Raw genomic sequence first — 22,495 nt, 5'->3', positions numbered from 1 at the left:
CCAGAATCATGCTTTAAATAAACAGTCAAAACCAAAGAAATGATGCAAATGCTTTGGCTTTAATAGTAATTTGTACAGAATAGATGATATAAAGGAAATATGAAAGAGGAAAATGCATTAGAAGCCATTAAAATGATGTGATATATTTCTCTGATTGCATGTCGTTTATGTCTAGAAGGGAAGTTGTTCATTTTTAGGACGTTTAGGCCTGGAGGCCGACCTCTTCAACCCAGGAAGTCCTGCTGAGGGAAGAAACAGAACCAGGTGACATTAGCATGTTTGAATGTCAACAGCATGATTCAGTTATGCTGTTGACATTCAACAGCATAACTGTTGAATGTTATGCAGTATGTTTTACTCACTGCATTCATAAAGTTTGTTGATGCGGATGATGTCATTGGCACTCATTTTCTTTGAATTTCCAAACTTAAGGTTTGGATCACACTTGGCAACGATGGTTGGTTTTCCATTTTTGGAGAAGGCATCACTAAAAATAAGGCTTTCGGTTATTAATGACAATTATCAAACTAGTTTACTGTTTCACATTTATGCAAATTTCTCTAATTATATGAAAAATGTGGCATAACAACTACACACAGCAGGAGAAAAGAAGTTCATTTATATTCACATAAAGTAATAAATGCATTGTCATAAAAACTCATTTCCTGTACTCCATGACAGAGGTGAAGTCATAAGGAGTCCCCAAGTTGTTCGTCTCCTTCTTTTCGAAAGCAAATTTAAAATCTATACTAGAATTCAGAGCAGAGGTAAACCTTTACGCATCATTTTTACACAGACATGTGAGCCAATTTGCAGCTTTTCTTTGTGAACTAACTGGGTTCAATGTTGTCAAAGAGGATCCTGACGTAGCTGTCTCGGTCGGACCGGACCTGCTCATGGTTGAAGCCAAGAGCATGAAGAATTTCATGCTGCACAACTTTATTGTGCACGCAGCCTGTTTTCTGCAGGGACAAGTACTGTCCCCCATTCTGACGGCCCACATAGGACCAGCACCTAAAATGTAAAAAAAACCTAAATATTTGCAGTGGCACAAAGTTTAGTACTACAGTAGTAAGAGGAACCGAGAAGGCGATACATCACAATCAAATCACACACGTACAAAATTCCTCTAAAAGTACATTTTTAAAATAATTACCCAAGTAATTGTAACCAGTTGCTACCCGACTCTAAATACATAAAGTTTTACATTAAAGTTTTAATTAGTGATAAGAAAAATCTTTTAAAAAATTAAAAATGTAGAGTTTATTTTACTTTATAGTGTGTGATGCAGTATTGGTCCTGTAGTTTCTATTATTAAGCGTGTGTGTGTGTGTGCGCGTTTGTTTCTAATACCTTGTGGGGACCATTTGACACATACTACGTTGTGGGGACCCACTGCTCCTTGTGGAGACCGAAGCCCGGTTCTCACAAGGGGAAACGTTGTTTTTGGGTCAGGGGTCAGATTTAGGACTAAGGTGTAAATTGAGTTTTGGGTAGGTTTAGGGTTAGGTATGTAATGGGTAGGGTTAGGATAAGGGTAAGGGTTAGGTTTAGGCTGTAGAAATGAATGGAAGTCAATGGAAGGGTTAGGGTTAGGGTTAGTTTGTGCAAAGATAGCTGCACAAACGTGGGCGTGTACGTGCGTGTGCGTGTGTGTGTGTGTGTGTTCCTACCCATCCTTCGACTCGATGAAGATGTAATCACGATCCTCAGGCTTCCATGGGATGAGGCGGATGCAGGTGGATTGGTTGAAGCCTTGCATTCCTCTGATGATGACATCACGCTCTTCCTGAGCTACAGACCGGTGTGAAACATGGAACTTTGTGTAAAGTTATATGATGACAAAGAGAGCTAATTATATATTTGTTTTCATGAGTCGACGGTAAAACCAAAGATCCTTACAGAAAGTTTTAGAGATGTAGTACGGCACGTAAACATAGCTTCCTGATTTTGGCCACTTGCAGCCTCTTTCGGTGCATTTATCTGCATTCCTGCTCAAAGTGTTCGGCACTGCGATGTCACCATGCAGCACAGCTGCGTCTGCAACACAGCAAAAAGGAAATGCAACATGCATTATGGGGAAGTGTGAATGGTTTGCACTGTGTCTGCCTGTTGTGAAAAATTGGTCTTTTTAGTTGCAACATGTACTATTAAATAAAACCAAACCAAAAATTTACAAATTTGACTAAGCAAGTGTTTACGTCTCCAATCGGGTTCTTTTTATTGTGACTATTTTGACTTTCTGTTTTGAAAAATTGTCTTACTGAAGTCAGCTTTGAGTCTTGGAACGATTTCAGAATCACCCACTAACTCATCTGGATAGAAACAAGTAAAAAAAAAAAGATTACAGATTTAAAGATCAATGCATCAAATGTCTGGGATATCACTGCACTCACCGTTTTTAAAATCGTCAACTGGTGCACTCTGCAACACAAATAGAAGCAATTTCAACAAATGCAAACTTTATCAGATCACTTTCTTTTAAAACATCAAACAGATTAAAAGTTCCTAAGTGCTTTTGGTTGCATCAAATTTTAAACTTTGCAGAACTAAACTCACCAAAGTGACATCTGCCACTGCGAAGATGAGGATGAAGAGCAGAGCTGGAGTCATGACGGTGACTCTGAAAGCCAAAACCTCAGCAGTGATGGAAGAGATGCTGCAGTGAGGGAGTTAAAAAGAACAGAAGTCTGAAACTGTGCAGCTGATGCTCTTATAAGCTCTCCTCCATATAAGACGTTCACTCAAATCAAACACAGACCATTTAAGGCCAATCAGTCTGTGCCTTTATTTCTGATAGGCTGAGTTAAAACCCACAACATGTAAAACCTCAGTAAGACAATGGTGCTGTTGCAAGAATCTTGCCCGGATGTTGAGGTCTTGAAATATATATGACTTCACCTTTACCCGGAATATGGCTTTTTAAAGTTCAATAATTTTCAAACTATTCTAGCAGCAGCAAAAAAGTGTCTCTGTCCTTACAGTCCAGACTTCTATACTTTCCAGGTTGCTTGTCTCTATGCACTATTCACAACTCAAAGTCACATTTTAATGTCAGACAAATACAAGTCTTTTTTTTCTAAAACAAAGAAAATTGGCCATAACTACATTGGTAAAGTTCAGAACATGTTTGTTTTGTGCAGTAATAGCAGCATGCATCATGGCATCTGAAACATTTCTGCTAAGAAGTTAAAAATCTAAACCGTTCATGTCGGCCATGTTGTTTCATCACCACCAAACAGAAAGTTGATTTAGCTCCTGCATGAATTGTCTCATTTCAAGCCAAACGTTATTTCAGCATCATAAGAGGCTTGACCTGAATGTTGTTGATGCCGTTGTGATGCTCAGGGTGTTTGGTGGTATAAGGACCGTCCAACAAATAAAAATGTCTTTTTTTAATCCATGTGCATTCTTTACAGAACAATTTTCTCCTCAAAATGTTGCACTTCCTTCAGTTTGGCTACAAGATTGTATTCATTTTGGTAGAATATTTGTGCAGTAGTTTTCTATTCTGTAATTTTCCTCTCTACAGAAAACCTATAGAAATAGTTTGGTTGGACAATTGTTCTTGGCTGAATGTATTTAAATACATGTTCAGCAGTTACCAGTGAGCTTTTTAAATTATATATATATATTAAATGCCTCCAGTTGACACTAGCTGTGAGTTGTTGGTCTAGATAGATAAAATTAATTGAACTGTTGGAGGTGTAACTATTTTTTCTAGTTCTTTATTCATATGCAGCTTCCTGTTTGATGTTGACAGTTCTAAAGAAGCTGCACAGAAGGAAATGCATGTAGAAATACATAAAGAAACACAATTATTTGGTATGCTAAAAATAAAACAAAGAACTGCTTCAAAAAATACTCAGGAAGAGCAGAAATGTTGTAAGTTTATACACTGACTTTGCTCATGTCTGTAACAAACACAAACACCAACAATTTAAACATTCATTCATTTTGCAGGCCTAAATATATTACACAGGTAAGATCTGATACATGCACAGAATAAATTCATTTAAAATTATTTAAATTCAGGTAATGTCACACAGCTTTACGGCTGGAATTTTATTATTGTTGATTTTAACCAAAGTCGACCCTCTGATGACCTATTAGCTTCCTTCATGTTCTACCTGTGACAGAACCATCGGTGGTGTCCATTTTTATCTCCAGAAAGGAATAACTTTTAAAATACTGCTTATATGTTTTAATTTTGTCCTGATTCAGAAATATTGCATTGAACAGAACCTTATTGTACAGTTTCCTTGTATTCGTTTGCAGGTCATTTAAAGGGGAAGTGGCATTAAAGCTGCACAGAACCAAGCATATTAGCATGAAAGAACAAACTTCAAGGATAATCTAACATGTTTTATTTCTGGAGCGGTGACCTTAGAAGAAATTATATTTAGGTGAAAAAAATATTTTCTTACAGTACAGCAACATTTGGAAAATGTGCAGGATGAACGATCTTTAACTCCTTCCTTTAGATTTTTTTCACCTTATGTAATTAGAGTGTGTTTTTTTAGACTATATCCTTTTTAATATTCATAAAATCATCAAACTGTAGCATTTATTTTCATTCATCTTTTGATGATTACACATAGAAAAGCGTAAACATTGATCACATTAATTTCACCCCTAAAAATCTTAATGATTCTGGTGACATGTCCAAACTCTGGTGAAGGCTCTAGTTTCGGGTGAAAAGTTTAGTTCACTTTCATTGTTAGTTCTCTGTTTTGAAAATTGTATTTTCACAGTTTTTTTTCTTTTCCACATTTTTTTCAAACCTGTGAAAACGGTTGAGTTCAGCCACTCCCTGTGAGCCGCATAAAAACGGAGAAGAGACGAACCTGAACTCCATCCTGCATCAAACTCCTGCAGCATCTGGAAGGTATCAGCTTTTTATCCTCACAGCATAATAATGTTACTGAATTGATGGTTAATTTAAACTTTTTATGCATATTCTTGGAAATGCTTCCTCATTTTGGATGCATGTTTGTAATTTGGCACATCTTTGTAGATGAATCTCTGTTTGTGATTTGACTTTAGGTCACCTTCATCATGATTCCAGTCGTCCTCTTCCTCCTCTTGTTCTCAGTGACAAATGTCCTGCTGGTAAGTTGGAAATAATGAGGTAAAGCTAAACTTTACCTCATTAAAGCCAATGAGGTAAAGTTGAACTCTACTTCAACCTTACTATTGTAATTCTTGAAACGAAAGACTAAGTTAAAATAAACTAGCATCTGAAACTAGGAATGAAACTAATAGTGTAAAAATATTGTAAATTTAGTGAAAGGGAAATCCAGGGTGAAAAACAGAACATTCTGCTCTTAGTAGAAAAACTGCTAAAATTAACCTTGAAAAACATTTTTAGCAGAAAAATTATTGTCATTTTAATTTTTTTTATCTTTTTTTGCAGAGCACACCACTTGATGATGACAATGAATCTGGTGAGTTAAATAAAATCTACATTAAAAAAAATATATATATATATATTTATATATATATATATATTTTAATTATAGAAATGTTTAAATAAAGTCACCATTTTTCTGTTTTTTCAGTGGCTTCATGTCTTTATACATGATTAAGACAGAGAAAGTTTAAGCTTTGCTAAAAGATAAATGTGCAACGTAATAACTGAATATTCATAATTTAAAGAAACATTTCGATGAAGTCATTGAGAATTGTGGCAAAATTGCCCAAGATTCAGGTTGCCTTATTTACGTTGGATGTTTGGTTTGCAGCAGGAAGAATAAAACAGCTTTCACATTATCCAAAGTGTAGAAAACACAGATGAACACAGACGAACACGGCTTCACGCTTAATGTGAAGTGATCTAAGCTTTAGAGAAGACAATAGGAGAATAACACAAAGACGGTGCTAAAAGTTAAGTCTAACTTACTGTACCTGAAAATCTAAGTTAGTTGTTGTTTGGGCTTATTTGGGTAGACATTGCACAATTAAAAGAGTCATTATTTTAATATTGATGTTGATTTTTGGGTGTTTGATTTGCAGTGGAAACCCCCGAGCTGCTTGATGACATCGTCATCCCCGACACTCGGAACAGGAATGCGGACCCATGCACTGCCAGAGGCTGCAAGTGGCCCAAATCCGGACGCTTCGTTAACGTGCCCTACAAGATCTCCTCTTTCTTCTGTGAGCAGAGCCGATTGGATAATTATTTCCATGAAGCAAACAATGTTGCCTTAATATTGATTTCATTCAACTGAAATTGGTCAAATATTCTATTGACTCAACGTATCTGTAGCTCAGAAAGACCGCAAGTTCATCATGGATGCCCTAAGGAGCTTCCATGGGCGCACCTGCATTCGTTTTGTCCCAAAGAGACCACGTCATCGCGATTACATCCGTTTCATTTCAGGCGACGGGTATGAACACACACACGCAAACACACATACACACACGCATACAAATCCATACTGTGGACTTTGTTTTAACTACCATCCAGTTTAGTAGCTGTATTTATGCCTAAGCCAGACCTTTTCCCTAACCTTAACCTTTGCTGGTCTATTCCTAAGCCTAACCTTAGCACAAACTTAATTCACTCCATACCTCTAAATGTGGCTTCTCTGCTTAAAACAAAGCACATTTAACACGTTCAGTGTATTTATCGACTTTGCAAAAATCCCTCATAATGAGCATTAATGAGGAAACAGTGAAAATAAAAACTCTTTAAAAGGGAAGAAACGTTTGGCAGTACCAGTGTACCACAACCGACTGGGGATTTGAGAATACACAGCATACACTGCAAAAACCAAATGGTTTTTTTATCATTTCTAGTGCAAATAACTGGAAAACAACTAAAATAACTTAGAAATGACTTTTCAGCACTATATCGAAGCTTATTTTAGGTAAACAATGATGAAACAGCTAAACACAAAACAGGAAGTCACATTGAAACTCAGCCAACAGCTTAGCAGCACAACCACAAATTATCACACGAGAAACAATAATCAAACTTTTATTGGGTCCCAGCCTGAGAATGAAATTATTTCCTAAAAATACGTTTCAAATATTGCCTATATTTCAGGTGTTGGTCCTTTCTTGGTCGTCAGGACGGAGGACAGAAACTCTCTCTGCAGAAAGACGGGTGTTTGTACGACGCCACTGTGGAACATGAGGTTCTTCACGCTCTGGGCTTCGACCATGAACATGTCCGCTCCGACAGAGACAAATACATCTGGATTCGTTACCAGAACATCAAGAAAGGCAAGATTGAAAAGAATCCCTTTCATTTTTCTGTACTTCACTAATATAGATGATTAAAATAAAATCTTTATGAAATTTGTATCTTTAAAACATGCTTTATTCAGGTCCAGAGGATTGCTAAACATTACATTCCCACAAAAAGTTTCAAATATTTGTGTAGAAATTATTAGATGTGTAAACAAAATAGTGATGGAAACAGAATCACCAGTAAAATTTATATTTTTGCTCAAAATGTGCAAAATAGAACAGCTTAGCAGAAATTGTGTACGTATATATTTTCATAATATTAAGTATACAGCATAAAAACAAATATTAAATACCCAAGAAGTTCATTACTACAGATTTTGTGTGAATTAATAGCATTTTAGTTCCATTTGTAATATAGAAACTAAATAAAATAACAAAGAGAAGAGAAAAAAAGTGCACTTGATTCGCTTTTTTAACTTTTGCAACAATCACTTGACCATAAGTTTAACTAACAATTGTGACTGAATGTTTTCTCCGTTTTGAATCCCTGGATAGGAGAGAAGAGCAACTTTGACAAAAAGAAAACTAACAACCTGGGGACTCCATATGACTTCAAATCTGTCATGCAATACTCCAAGTGAGTCTTTCTGAGCATGCATGCAGTAATAAAGAATAAAGTTTGCTCTGCTTTAATCATCTTCACTGTATTTGTTTTTTTAAAGCGATGCCTTCTCCAAAAATGGGAAACCAACCATCGTTGCCAAACGCGACCCCAAGATGAAGTTTGGAGACGCCAAAAAATTGAGCGTCAATGACATCGCCCGTGTCAACCGGCTTTATAAGTGCTCCTGGTAAAAACAACAAAGATATATAATAAACAACTCTTTATCTAGATGAAATAACTTATTATCTTTTATCTTTCTTTCTTTGTTTGTTTTTTTTTTACCCAGAACTGCACAGGCTGAAGAGGTCGGCCTCCTCCTGCTGCTGCTGCTGCTGCTGCTGCTGATCTCAGGCCTCACACCAAAAAGCTGAGCTGGCATAAATATATAATATTCTTCTCTCCTTTTCTTTAAATGAACAAGTGGAAATCATTGTCCTGTCTGGTTCTGGAAGAAGTTTTTGTCACCAGGTGGATCAGAATTTTAATGCATGTCAGCCTTAGTACTGATAACCACTGAGAAATAAACAGCAAGCATATATACTATCTATAATCGCTACATTTATTTCCCTGCTTTTATGTTTATGCTTTGATCATCAAAGGATATAATTAATTTGCATAATAAAGAAGCATATTTCAAAGAAAAGATGGTTATGGTGGAATTATTGTTTGGATTTTTGTTTGAAATACAGAAGAGGATGAGAGCCTGTCTAGGCTCTGAAAATATATGCAGAATATATCTTTTCACACACACACACACACACACACACACACACACACACACACACATATATTCTACATAATTAACTAATCTCAGAGAGATTATGAGAGATTAAAGACAAAGATTTTACTCATGTATGAGTAAATATGTATATTTACTTCAGTGATTGAGTATAGTTGCATGACAGTCAAAACACTCAGACAGACACTGATTATACTTATTTACCTGTTTAAAAGAAAAGAGAAGTACAACATATAAATTGTTCTTAGGTACAAAAGTAAAACCTATTCAACAAATATTTGGCAACAGTGGAAAAATACTTCTTTTAAATAAAATTGTAGAAATCCAATATATTTTTGGCCTCTTGGTTTAGGCAGGTCTGTCATCTTTTCACTGGATTGCACAAGTCAAGACAGCTTAGGTTTAAATTAAAAATTTAGCTGATGCCTTTTCATTTACCTGGAATTACCTGGAATTTCCTGTGTTTGACTCTGAATCTTATTTGCCACCTTGGCTGTGAAACCTCCAGGTATTCCTGTTTTCCTCTTCTTCCTGTTAGCTTCTTTAAACCCCAAACTACCTAAATAGCTTATTTGAAACTGTAGAAAAGCTTTGACAGAGTGCAACTAATTTGAGTTTTGATAAGTAAGAACACAGAAAATAAAAATATAAATAGATGCTACATTAACAAAACAGTTGAGATCTTTTTACTTTATGTAGCAAAACTTTGATAAATAAACTTGAAATTACAGCTATTTCAAAATTTACAGCACATTTTGCCTTAAAGACTAACGTTAGGAAATTTTATTATTTAATCTTTCTGTAAAATATATCACATAAAACATCAATAGATGACAATGGTTTCCAAGTGTGGGGATATTAAAATAATCTATCAATTCACAGAAAATTATTCAAGAAAATAATTTCACCACAACGTTTTTTAAAATATGCTTCTTTATTAGGCAAATTAATTACATTGCTGCATAAGTAATCACTGCAAAGAAGAATTTTCTTTATTCCTGTAACATTTCCCTCAGTATTTAAGTAATTAATTTAAGTTATTAATTACTTAAACACCAAAGCAAATTCAAAAAAAGCAGAAACATAAATGTGGCGATGCTCGCTGTTTATGTCTAAATGGCTATCAGTGATCCACCTCGTGGCAAAACACATTTTCCAAAACCAAACCATAATTTCCAGCTGTTTATTAAGAAAAGAAAAGAGGCAGACGTTATTTTTTATGCTAGCTCAGTTTGGTTTGTGATGAAGCTTCTGACCAGCTGCAGCTTCTGGAGGCCGGCATCTTCAAAACATGAATTTCTTGTTGGCTAAAAAGCAAACATGAAAAACAATAAGAAATCTTCAATCTAGATACAGACATGTTTAAAATACATATATTTGTTTTTCCTTACAGCACTTATAAAGCTTGTTGACACGGATGATGTCATTGACGCTCAATTGTGCGGCGTGTCCAAACTTCATCTTGGGGTCGCTTTTGGCAACGATGGTTGGTTTCCCATTTTTGGAGAAGGCATCGCTTTAAAAAACAAAAACAAATACAGTGAAGATGATTAAAGCAGAGCAAACTTTACAATTTATTACTGCATGCATGCTCAGAAAGCCTCACTTGGGGTATTGCATGACAGATGTGAAGTCATATGGAGTCCCCAGGTTGTTAGTTTTCTTTTTGTCAAAGTTGTGCTCCATTCCTATTCATGAAATCAGACCACAGAAAATATTGAGAACTTGTAACAGTCATAATTGTGTGACTGGTGATTTCACAAGTATTTTTAAGAAACAATTTTGCTGAAACTAAGCAGCTATATTTTTAAAATCTTTTTTTTTCTATATAAATGAAGTACAGAATAATGAAAGGGATTCTTTTGACTTCAATCTTACCTTCCCCAATGTTCTCGTAGTGAATAGAAACGTAGTTGTCTCTGTCGGAGCGGACCTGTTCATGGTTGAAGCCCAGAGCGTGAAGAACCTCGTGTTGCACAGTGGAGCCGTACAAACACCCGTTTTTCTGCAGAGACAATTTCTGTCCTCCGTCCTGACGACCTACAAAGGACCGACACCTGGGAGGTATACACAGAGTCACCGGCAGGAAATAAACATGTTTTCAGTTTAAATATCGTTCCCCTAGAAACCCAGGTCTTTGCTGGATTAAAGTGAACTCTGACGAAGTTCAAATGCAGACGTGAACGCCAAGCGGACCGAAAACCGCTCCAAAAGCAGGAAGCGGACTACAGCGCAGGGCATTCTGGGTAAATTCAACCAACACAAACGCGATAGCCTAGCGCTAGTGGGAGAAATGACTCATTATCTTTCGCCAAAGACAAAAAGAAATCCTACATCGCTAAAATCTGACGCTTTTGTTTACATTTTGTAAAGTAGAAAGTTTTGCTGATGTCTTCTTTGAGGGATTTTGTGTAATTTCCTTCAGTATTTTTTGGTGCATCACCCCCACAGGCGAGGCGGTGAAAATGTTTTTCCAATTGGTTTGACTGATGTGACAGTGCAGTGTGAAAGCAAACCCCACCAGTTGAAAATGTAACAAATGTCGCAATTTGTTGCAACTCAGAGGTCTGAGTCCTCTGAGACTTTTATTCAGTAATCACCACCACAGCTTAAATAAATATAAGTTTAATCCGTTCTTTGCCAGATCCACTGGTTTTGATTGCAGGATGTTTTTGCAGTGATTTTTGCATTTGTTTTTTTGTTTCTTTTTTATGTTTGTGTGTTTTGGAGTCCGCATCATCCATGTGTTCGGCTGTTTGCTGCATGTCTGCACCTGTTGGCCTCCATAAGGTAATTAGTTGGGGACAATAAAATAAACTAAAATGTGCTAAAATATATTCCTTCGGGCGTGCCGTGGTGGTGTAGCGGTTAGCGCGACCCATATTTAGAGGCCTTGAGTCCTTGACGCAGCCGTCGTGGGTTCGACTCCCGGACCCGACGATATTTGCCACATGTCCTCCCCCCTCTCCTTCCCCGTTTCCTGTCAGCCTGCTGTCATATAAGGGACACTAGAGCCCACAAAAGACCCCCTGGAGGGGTAAAAAAAAATATATATATATATATATATTCCTTCCAAAACAGGTTTTGCATTTTACGTTGGAGCAGTTTGTTTGCGTGTGTGTGTGTGCGTTTGTGTGTGTGTCTGCGTGTGTTCATACCCATTGCCTGAATAGATATGGATGTAATCACGATGTTTAACACTTTTTGGGACAAAACGAATGCAGGTGCGCCCATGGAATTTCTCCAGGCCATCAGTGATGAACTTGCGATCTGTCGGAGCTACAGATACGTTGAATTAATTGGAAATTTTACATAAATAATATTAAATAAATATTATGACAGTGTTGTTAATTATCTAATCGCTTCTGCTCACAGAAGCCAGAGGAGATCTCGTAGGGCACGTTAACAAAGCTTCCGGATTTGGGCCACTTGCAGCCTATGGCAGTGCATGGGTCCGCATTCCTGTTCCGAGTGTCGGGGATATAGATGTCATCAAGCAGCTGGCGGCTTTCCACTGCAAATCAAACATAACATCCAAAAAATCTACATCAATATTAAAATAATGACAATAAATGTCAAATTTGCTTCACATTATTACACCATGATTGTGAAATGTCTACCTAAATACACATTTATGTAAGTTATACTTACCTTTTAGCACTGTTTTGTTGTTTTCTCCTATTGTCTTCTTTAAGATTAGATTGTCTCCCATAACCTTTCCCTTCAGAATTAATTTGAATCTAATATCTTCCCTGAAACCAAACTATTCAACTCATTAAACGTGAAGCCGTCTTCATCTGTGTTTGCTACATTTTGGATAATATGAAAGCCGTTTTCACGTTATCCAGCAAACCAAACCAACCAATGTTTGCAAACCAAACATTCAACGCAAATAAGGCAGCCTAAATCTTGAGCAATTTCACAATGATTTCATCAGAATGTTTCTTTAAATTGTGAATATTCGGTTATTAATTTACAATAACAACCTGTATATTTATCATTTAGCAAAGCTAAAACATTCTCTCTCTTAATAATGTATTAAGACATGATGCCACTAAAAACAAAGAAAAGGAATTACATTAATAAACATTTATATTGTTTAAGTATTCATGTTCGATGCACTCACCAGATTCATCATCGTCGTCAACTGGTGTGCTCTGCAAAATATATAAATATTTCATTAGGGAGTCATTCCCAAGTTCAGATGCTAGTTTATTTTAATTGAGTCTTGCAATCATTTTCAATGATTATTATACTTTCACTGAGCATAAACCTGAGCTTTACCTCATTATTTCCAACTTACCAGCAGGACATTTGTCACTGAGAACAAAAGGAGGAAGAGGACGGCTGGAATCATGATGAAGGTGACCTAAAGTCAAATCACAAACAGAGATTCATCTACAAAGATGTGCCAAATTACAAACATGCATCCAAAATGAGGAAGCATTTCCAAGAATATGCATAAAAAGTTTAAATTAACCATCACTTCAGTAACATTATTATGCTGTGAGGATAAAAAGCTGATACCTTCCAGATGCTGCAGGAGTTTGATGCAGGATGGAGTTCAGGTTCGTCTCTTCTCCGTTTTTATGCAGCTCACGGGGAGTGGCTGAACTCGACTGTTTGGGGTTTTCACAGGCTTGAAACATTTTTAAAACTCCAAATTTTCAGAAGAAGGAACTAACATATAAAGTGAACTAATTAACACCAACAACCAGAAACATCACCAGAGCTGGGAGATTCATGTCACCAATCAACAACAGCTAGAGGAGTGAAGTGAATATTCATATGAAGCTTATCCTAAATGTAATCATCAAAAGATTAATTTCACAACATGCAAGAAAATAAACATGCAGTTTGATTATCTAAAAACCAAAACCTGATCATAATCTAAGGAAAAAAAATCTAAAAGAAGAAGTCATAACTTGTTCATACTGCAAATTTTCCTGACATAAGTAAACGTATTGTTTATCTAAATCTGATTTCTTTATAAGGTCAATACTCCATTAGCTTTCTTTTTTTTTTTAAGTCTCATAACCAAGACAAGTGTGAAGTGTTGCATTATTATTCAAGTTTTTTTTAAATTATTATTTTGTATAGATTTAATGGAACTTCCTCTTTAAGCAGCAAACAGCAAATGAATACAAGAAAACTGCAAAACAGTTCAAAAAAGCTTTTAGTAGACAATAACGGTTTGATTATTTGCTTAGAACGTTGAGTTTGGATGATACAGTCCTCTGATTTTACTCTTTTTAGGTACATGTTTAAGTAAAATGAAGACTGTTGAACTGACAACATGTCTCTGAAATTCCAAGCAAAAACTTAGTATTTATTTTTAGAAAATGAGAAAAGGTCAAAATAACAAAAAAAGATGCAGTGCTTTCAGACCTTGAATAATACAAAGAAAACAAGTTTATATTCATTTAGAAACAACAAAACTAATGTTTTAACTCAGGAAGAGTTCAGAAATCAATATTTGGTGGAATAATCAGGAGGTTTTCAATGGGGTCCAGAGCAGTGGGCTTTTAATTTCTTCCAGACCTGTATGTAGTTGTTAACAGTTTTAGTTGGACAAAACTATTTAATTTCTTATGTGAATGTATGTTAATAAGCAGTGACGTTTAGAAAAATGTACTAATGAATAAATCCTCTTGGGTCTTTGACCTGCTGGGGGCTAAGCACCCCTAAAGGTCAGATCCTAGAATCGCCCCTGCAGTACAGTCATAAGGAGAGATAAAACGACAAATAATTAAATCCTTTCTGTGGTAAGATAGTTCACACATTCTGCTCATAAAGTGAACAGTGAGTATTACTGTGTTAAAAAGGCCATGACTGGGCTCCTCTGTATCTGAAAGCTGGTTTTTAAAACCTTAAAGAGTACGGTTTGTGATTTCCTCCATCAGATAAATGTCCCAAACGTTCTGGATCCATGTGGGAGGCTCGGGTTTTAGCCATCGAATGGTTATCCATTTCAGTGTATAAGTAGTATTTTAAAAGTAAATCCATTCAAATTATCAACAAGTTGGCATTATTAACTCAGCCAATATTTTCTGTTTCATTTTTTTTAGATTATGTTCCTTTCTTTAGGGTCATTTAAAGAAGCTCACATGGAGAAGTTGATTTTATCTTTTGGAGGAACTTGGTTTGCTTTATCTTAGCCCGTGCTAATCTCATTACCACAAAGCACATTTTCATCACTAGATGCATGCAATACAGAAGCAACATCAATTCCCAGAACATCGCCAACACTTAGTTTCTGTAGGTGTGAGAAGAGATGTTCATGTTAAAGCCATTGCAGCAAAATGCAGAAGTAGAAATTGAAAAATTATGTCGCAAGATTAGGCTTCTTCTAAAGCAGCATTTTAATCTGATTGAGTTCTGGTCTTGAGTTCATTGAAACACATTGATTAAATTTGAGTTCTGATGTTCAGCTTCGTGTTCTGAATTATATTTCTATTAATGAACCAATTTGACCGAATTTGGTACCAGGTTTCAGGTGTCTGGTTGCAACAAAAAATATATTTCACTGGAGTTTTGCTGACAGCACATTTCAGCAGCAAGGCATTTCAAAGTGCTTTACATCATATCAAACACAGAAACACAATGCAACATAGAATCAACAATCAAAACACGACATTAAGTCAAGTTCCATCAATAAATTTGTAATTGATTACATTTCAAATACAATCCTAAACAGGTGGGATTTTAGTCGAGTTTGCATCCATAGAAGGTTTACCTGTTACACTCCTACTGTGTTATATGGAACAAAATACCTGTTGCTATTTTTATTCCCCCTCACGCTCACAATCACAGTTTAAAACGATGTAGATGCATTTTAATGGGCTTCTGGCACAAGGCTCCATACACCTTTTATGGAATTTCGCTCTGAGACTCCTCCGTCCCTCACGGGTTTTTGTGCAATTTCAACATAGAATCAACAATCAAAACATGACATTAAGTCAAGTTCCATCAATAAATTTGTAATTGATTACGTTTCAAATACAATCCTAAACAGGTGGGTTTTTAGTCGAGATTTAAAGGAAGTCAGTGTTTCAGCTGTTTTACAGTTTTCTGGAAGTTTGTTCCTAATTTCTGGTACATAGATGCTGAAAGCTGCTTCTCCTCATTGTGTTCTGGTTCTGGGGATGCAGAGCAGACCAGAACCAATATTTTAAAGTCTATTCTCTGAGCTACAGGGAGCCAGTGTAGGGACTTTAAAACTGGTGTTATGTGCTCCAGATCATGGAACCAATGAAAACATCAACTTGTGATAAATGAATGTGTTTCACTTTGATAACTGAGTTACTGAGAAAATTAGTATTTTCACTAATTTACTGAATTTAATGACTGATTAATAACTAGATAACCAGATGCATTGTACTTGTTTGACACTTCTCTTTAAACATCCATCTTTCCACCAGAAGGAGGCAGTATCGCTCCGCTGTTTCCCTTCTACACAGTTTTGTGATAGTTGAGGATGAAGCAGAGGATGTAACACGCCATAAACATTTGCTACAAATGATCAACTAAAGCAGCTGTCAGAAAATTAGAGTAAATAAACAACCCTCTGGAATTGTATTAGTGGAAAAAATTACATTTACTGGATCATAAAATGTACTTAAGTGGGAGTGTCGTGTTCAAATACGGCAAACTCTTCATCAGTCACGCCTTTCTGAATTTAATTTCTACTCGTTGTTTTTCCTCCAGGCATCACACCAGCTCATACTTTCCCACCTTCACTTTCTAAAGGTGACACTGACTCAGTGTGTCAGGAGTTACTGCTACAGGGAGGAATTTATAGATGTATGTATCTGGGCCTGTTCTTCTGTGTGGAGAGCTTTGAAAAATATTCATTATATTAACACATTTTCTCATTTTTTTTAAGTCACAAGAACAAATACAGTGTAATCAAATGGGATTTTATGTGACTAAGACACACAAATCAGTGAAAGTAAAAGATTTCATGGCTTTAACCATTTATTGAAAGAAAAAATCTAAAAAGTGTGGCATGGATGTGTATTTAGAGACATTTATTTTGGTACTTGTTCTGGGAAAAATACCTGATGGGAATCCATTTTTGAAATGAGGTTTACCAGAACAATAGCCCTTTTAGCATCAAGAATGATAAAAAAAAAACATATTTAAATGTTTCTTAACTCAGAGATTTATTGAGAGAAATTTGCTGTGAATCAAGAAAGCTTTATTTACTGAGTGCACCAACAAGCTTCAGGCTGCAGAATGAGCCAAAAGTCAGATCTGTTCCTACTTATGTTGCTGCATAACTTCTCATCTCATGGTTCTGAATAATATAAGCTCATTAGCATAAGGAACTGATGATTATGCAGCAAAACTGGGCTCAGTTGTCTGTTTGTAAGCTTACATTTTCCCACAAGTTACTCAAAATGTAAGCATTTCTATTTCTTGTGTAATGTGCTTTGATATAATTTCCAGCAGCATCTCCAACATGTTGGTTCTTTATACCTTGAACCATAACAAACAACTACTCTTGTGTTTTCAGCTTCAGTCTTTTGAAATGTCAGGATTTGTGCATCAAATCATTTCAGCCATTTTCTAAAATGTTTGGTGAATTTGCGGTTGGGAGCAGTGACTTGGTTTTAGGGGATCCTGAAGTTCGCCTCAATGAAAACAGGTGCAGTGGATAATTGCATCAGGTGCTGCCTTGGAGCAAACTGACACTGAAAATAGATTTTCTACTGTGTGCCTACTAATGTGAATATCAGCCTTCCCTCCATTTCCTGACAAAACAATGTTTAACTTACAACAGAAAAAAATGCCACAAAAAATTCCATTAACTTTTCTAAATCCCATGTGACATTTTGAAGAACAACCAGACAGTAGCTGCAATATTTTACTTTAGCTGCCAATGGACAAGTGAAGACGTCTACATTATAAATAGTCAAATTTAATTGATTTTGCTTTTACTGCAATCATGATGAGGCTGAGAAAATACGACTACATTAATATGAAATCTTACTACACTGACATTATTAAGCTGGTGTGAACACTATAAGGAATTATATTATATAATATAATATAACATCAAGCAGTTTCAATTCCTAAAATTTATGATATGGCTCTCTGACCAGGGTGCAATTTATAATCGTATATTTTAGATATTGTTAAAGACAAACATGTGGACGGATGGACAGACGGATGGATGGACGGATGGATGGATGGATGGACAGACGGATGGACAGACTCATGGATGGATGTTTACAATGGTGATAAATGGAGGCATTTTGTTTGTTTTAACCACATTCCCGAACAAAAAGAATTACTTTCTAATTGCTCTGTTTCAAGTCTGAACGCTGGTTGACCAGACTTGTAGTGATGTGTATTTAAATTAGATGTTTTATCTCATTATTGTAATGAGATAAAACACACGGTTTGGGTTTGTTTATGTCTCTGTCTTCCAACTGGTTCTTGGACTGACTGTATAATAAGTCTCTGTCTTTTCTGTTTGCTTCTCAGTCTCTTCGCCTCTCAGCAGTTTATTTGACTCGAGTGAGTCATCTCTCATTCCGTCCCGTCTTCGAGCTCAGCAAATTCTCATCTCTTCTCTGGCAAAACTAAAATTAGGAGACTTTTTAAATCCGGCAGACAGAGTGGCTTATTCTGAGAGGTGTCAGTTTAATTTAACGTGCTGCATGCATTCTTACTTATTATCAATGGGAACCACTGTGTACAGAACAGCAGCAGTATTCACCATCACCTGTTACTGACTGATCTGATCACATTCACTCACTTATTTCTACCACATAAAATCCATAAAACGTTTAGATAAAATGATAAACACTGGTTTTTACCTGCTTTAATGTTGATTACAGTGTTTTTTAAGGAAAATACATTAGTATAGAACAGTTTTTCTCAGACTGTGGTCCCGGAACTATTGGTGGTCCGTGGGCGCCCCCTAGTGGTCCGCAAGGTACTGCATGTAAACAACCGCTGATTTGCCGTGACGTCAGCTCAAACAGCGACGCTACAGTTAGCTTACTGAAGGATTGTGTTGAAAAATAATAATTATGGGTAAAACTGAACATGCAGGTGTCAAGAAAGCAACGTCAGGGATACTTATATAGTCGGAGGAAGTTCAGTCCTCCACACTTTCTTAATCTGTAAATAATAAGGACTGAACTAAAATAAAACAGAAACAAAACTGATCAAAGACTAAAGAACAAAAAATAAGAAACTTCAACACAACTCAGGATCCCAACAGTTTGAGCATCAGAACATTCGAAACAATTACAGTCTGTTGATTTTCTCTTCTCAATCACTGTCTCATATAATTACTTACTCTATTATTTTTATGATGTAAAACACTTGGAACTGCCTTGTTGATGAACTCTGCTATGCAAATATCTTGCTAATTATTCTTGCATTTGGCAAATAAAAAAAAATCTTTCAGAAAACATTTAAGCCTCAGATTTGTCTCTGGACAGATGGCAGATGGAAACCCAAAGTGTTGCCCACTTCCACACTTCCTAAACCTCAGGGGAAATGTATTCCTACCATAAAGATAACAAACCAATAAGGATTTTTATTAAAACAAGTAAAAGATGTCGCTGTTAAAATCGTTCCAGCTGCTCTCTGCTTAACACTGATATCTATATTTACATTTTCTGCAGGTTTCAAGAGGCGGGAACAGGTCTGCAGACACATTGCAGAACAGGTGACCTTTTGAGGTGTGAAGCTATGATTTATAGAAGTGTGTGTGTGGGGGGTGGTGTATGTGTGTGTGTGTTTGGGGAAAAGATGTCTCACACACGAACACAGCCTGTTTGTGAGTGGGGGAGTAAAGATCTGCGGCTCGTATCATAGCAACAGCACGTTAACGGAGGAGAGGGGAGAATGCTTCAGTGATAGTAGACAGGATACCAAACTACCGAGAGTCTGCACACACACACACGCACACACACACACACACACACACACACACACACACACACACACACACACACACACGCCTTCAGTCACCAGAAGGTGCATATGTAACGGGTTGGTTTGTTGCCAGAACCTCTCATTTAAACTTTGTGATGTTATGTTGCATCAGTGTGTTTCTTTCTGATCTCCCAAACAGATTTAAAATCTTCCAGAAGTTTCCTTTTTCTGTTCCAAATCACAAAATCACAGCAACATTTTTGCACCATGTATTTCACAACAAATGCAACTTTTAGAGCCGTAGCAGCTGTAAAATTTATATAAGTAGCAAAGAAATTATTGAGATCCAGAAATAGAGTCATGTTCAGTTAAAAATTACATCAGATTCAAAACATTGCACCAAGAAGGAATAAGTAATAAGATGCGTTAAAAGGCCTGTCAGTCAGAGAGCAGGGTTCAGGAAGGTCTGATCTGTTTTTAGCTCCTGAGTGAGAAATGCAGGTGAACCCCATGTGGGAGCATTTCTTTCTGCTTGAAGTTGCTGCAGCACATTTAGAAGGTTTTAGTTTTTAGAGCTGCCTGCAGCCTGTGGCTGACGGTGTAATCCTGTTAACAAACCGTGAGTGAAACTGGGGCACGTCTGGCCACTTCTTAAATCAAATGTGGGAAGAAAAAATATCATTTATTTTCAGTTTGTTTGTAGAGACCTCTGCCTCTGCATTGAGCTCCTTAAAAACAAGAGTATCCGTGTTTATCTGGGACTTACAGCCAATGTCCTGATCATGTTCTGTACCACATCGCAGTGGAAGCCTTTGGACTTCCTGTTTCTTCCATGACCCAGCCTCTCCGTTCAGTCAGTCTGCCTCCGTCTCACCCCCACAAACACACATCTCCTCTGAGGTGTTTCTATTTGCAGGGTGTGAATGGGATTGGCGTCACCTGGGAAAAGGCACATGGACAGACGGGGAAGTCTCAGCGGCTTTCATGAACAAAGCGAAGTGTGGGTGCCGTGAAGTTAGAGCGGCTGCAGCAATGATCTGTGTCTTGAGTTCGATCTGATATAGATCGGTTTTTTCTTTGAAAGCAGAAATAAAAAACTGAACCAAAAGAAAAGCTGCAGATAAAGGAAACTCGAAGGATCTAACTGGGAGAGTCTGAGAGTGTGTTCACACCAGCCCTGTTCACACCACATCGCTTTAATTGAACTCCAGTTCATTTGAAAGTCCAGTTTGTTTCAGGTTGTAATCAAACTCTGATTCGGACCAAACATGAGAACTCTGGTCCGCCTGCAAATCTTCCTCTGGGTTCGGTTCAAGTGAACTCTGGTGCTGTTCAGATACATTTGTGAACACCGAACGGACCAGAGACCACTCCAAAGCAGGAAGTGGACTACGGCGCCGGGCATTCTGGGTAAACACAAATAAAACAAATGCAACAGTCTAGCGCTACTGGGAGAAATGACTCACTGACTTTTACCAAAGACAAAAGAGAAATTATATGGTTGCTAAAATATGACCCTTTTCTACTTTTAGTTATATTTCCTGAAGAAAGAAGTTGCACTCAGTCTCTTCTTCTGAGGTTTTTGTGTCGTTTACTTCAGTGGTTCTTGTTGCAGCGCCCCCACAGGTGAAGCGGGGAACAGGATGGTAAAACAGTTTGGCTCATTTGACACAGTGAAGTGTGAAAGAGAAACACAGCAGCTGAAAATGTAACAAATATTCCAATTTTGGTCCCCAATCCATCTGAGTCTACCAGACAATCAGGTGTGAAAAACACCCTAAAATAAGAAATCAGTAGCAAAATGTTGAATGAATCATTTGAACCTATAATGTTCTGATTTTTGTCTTGCGTTGCTGGATATATTTTTATTTTATGTACATCTAGTTTAATTTCTCAGGTTTTACGTTTCAGAACTAAATAGTAATAAATGTCTTTTTGTCAGGTGTAATAAAAACCATCCTGGAAGCTTTACAGACGTCGTCTTTTTCCATAATTCTCCTTCAGGGTATGTCTGAACAAAAATCAGAGCCTGAACTGAGACAAGCTGACTTGTCTGAGCTTCGACTGCTTCTCTCCTGCTGGTGAAAAGTAATGACTTCCCTCCGTCTGGATCACATGCTACTTGAAATGCAGCAACAGCTTCACTTAAATTTCAGCTGACACATCTCAAACGTTGCTCTGCAGGAATATTGTCACTGCACTGGACATCTGATTGTAGCATCGTGGTGTGAAGATGCAACCATAACGACTTTATTCCTCCTTTTCTCTTTAGTTTCTCCTTGTTCTGTTGATTCTGTTGTTTTATGTTGGTTGTAAAAGAAAGGTAATAATTCTCCATTTACTGGAAGAAATCTATGCTTTATGACTAACATAAAATAATGATAAATAATAATAAAGAACGATTTCTTTTGGCTGCTCTTCAAAATAGGAAAGTCAAGAGAACATAATTTTGTTTGTCCCAGGATCCAAGAAGAGCCATTTGAAAAATACTATAGTCCAATATAGCATTAAATCTGAATTAGTATTAATGATCCAAATGTTGCTGGACCCGTTTTTCTTTATTTTCTTGACTAGACGTTGGTCCAGAGTATTTGTCGCATCGGTCAAAAAATGTCAAGAAGAGAAATAACGTCTTCAAGTCGTTTTAGACTTTACACTGCAATACCAGATGAACTATGAAATAAATTTGGAAAATATTTTGTCCCAAAAGTGAATTTTGGCCATTTTTCACCCAAAATATCAGATCACCTCCTTTGACACATAAACCTTAATTGCATCCCATTCCTACAACAAATAATCAAACTTCTTCTTATAATCTTTATCTGCAGGGCGTATTAATAATTTTGTTCTGAACTGTTGCTTTGAAAAGCAGACAATGATTTACTAAATGCCTTGGCAGCAGACCTTGATATATGACAGGCTTGTGTTCTGAGTCTCTGTTAATTTGTCAAAAACGCGCTGCGCTATTTGTTAAATGGTGTCTGAGGCATCTGTTA

At 36.8% G+C, this 22,495-nt stretch overlaps 3 protein-coding genes across 4 annotated transcripts; 1 reads left to right on the top strand and 2 right to left on the bottom strand.

Annotated features, from left to right (window-relative positions):
• Positions 1-39: 39 nt before the first annotated feature.
• LOC114142799 (low choriolytic enzyme-like) lies at positions 40-2,774 on the bottom strand. Of its 2 annotated transcripts, none has more exons than XM_028014270.1 (9): positions 2,560-2,774; positions 2,397-2,424; positions 2,265-2,315; positions 1,903-2,040; positions 1,674-1,794; positions 836-1,014; positions 663-744; positions 363-487; positions 40-239 (listed from the first exon to the last, which is right to left on the bottom strand). In XM_028014270.1, exons 1-9 carry the CDS (start codon positions 2,611-2,613, stop codon positions 172-174), a joined length of 846 nt encoding a protein of 281 aa, XP_027870071.1. In that variant the 5' UTR covers positions 2,614-2,774; the 3' UTR covers positions 40-171. The 2 variants fall into 2 exon arrangements, with proteins under 2 accessions (XP_027870071.1, XP_027870070.1); XM_028014269.1 differs by having other exon boundaries at positions 40-242; positions 2,560-2,772.
• Positions 2,775-4,790: 2,016 nt separating this feature from the next.
• On the top strand, positions 4,791-8,504 carry LOC114142803 (high choriolytic enzyme 2-like). Its single transcript, XM_028014272.1, has 9 exons — positions 4,791-4,888; positions 5,047-5,112; positions 5,417-5,447; positions 6,016-6,156; positions 6,269-6,389; positions 7,052-7,230; positions 7,753-7,834; positions 7,920-8,048; positions 8,148-8,504. Coding segments are annotated over exons 2-9 (738 nt in total). The 5' UTR covers positions 4,791-4,888; positions 5,047-5,058; the 3' UTR covers positions 8,149-8,504.
• A 1,011-nt stretch (positions 8,505-9,515) lies between these two features.
• Positions 9,516-14,555, bottom strand: LOC114142688 (low choriolytic enzyme-like). The gene is made up of 10 exons (XM_028014081.1): positions 14,482-14,555; positions 13,128-13,176; positions 12,904-12,969; positions 12,727-12,757; positions 11,974-12,114; positions 11,759-11,879; positions 10,479-10,657; positions 10,207-10,288; positions 9,992-10,116; positions 9,516-9,907 (listed from the first exon to the last, which is right to left on the bottom strand). Exons 1-10 carry the CDS (start codon positions 14,553-14,555, stop codon positions 9,885-9,887), a joined length of 891 nt encoding a protein of 296 aa, XP_027869882.1. The 3' UTR covers positions 9,516-9,884.
• Positions 14,556-22,495: the final 7,940 nt, after the last annotated feature.

This window comes from Xiphophorus couchianus, chromosome 4 (assembly GCF_001444195.1).
Source record: "Xiphophorus couchianus chromosome 4, X_couchianus-1.0, whole genome shotgun sequence".
NCBI classification, from domain to species: domain Eukaryota; kingdom Metazoa; phylum Chordata; class Actinopteri; order Cyprinodontiformes; family Poeciliidae; genus Xiphophorus; species Xiphophorus couchianus.
The sequence above is the reverse complement of the archived record's forward strand: the minus strand, read 5'-3'. Positions and strand labels throughout refer to the sequence as shown.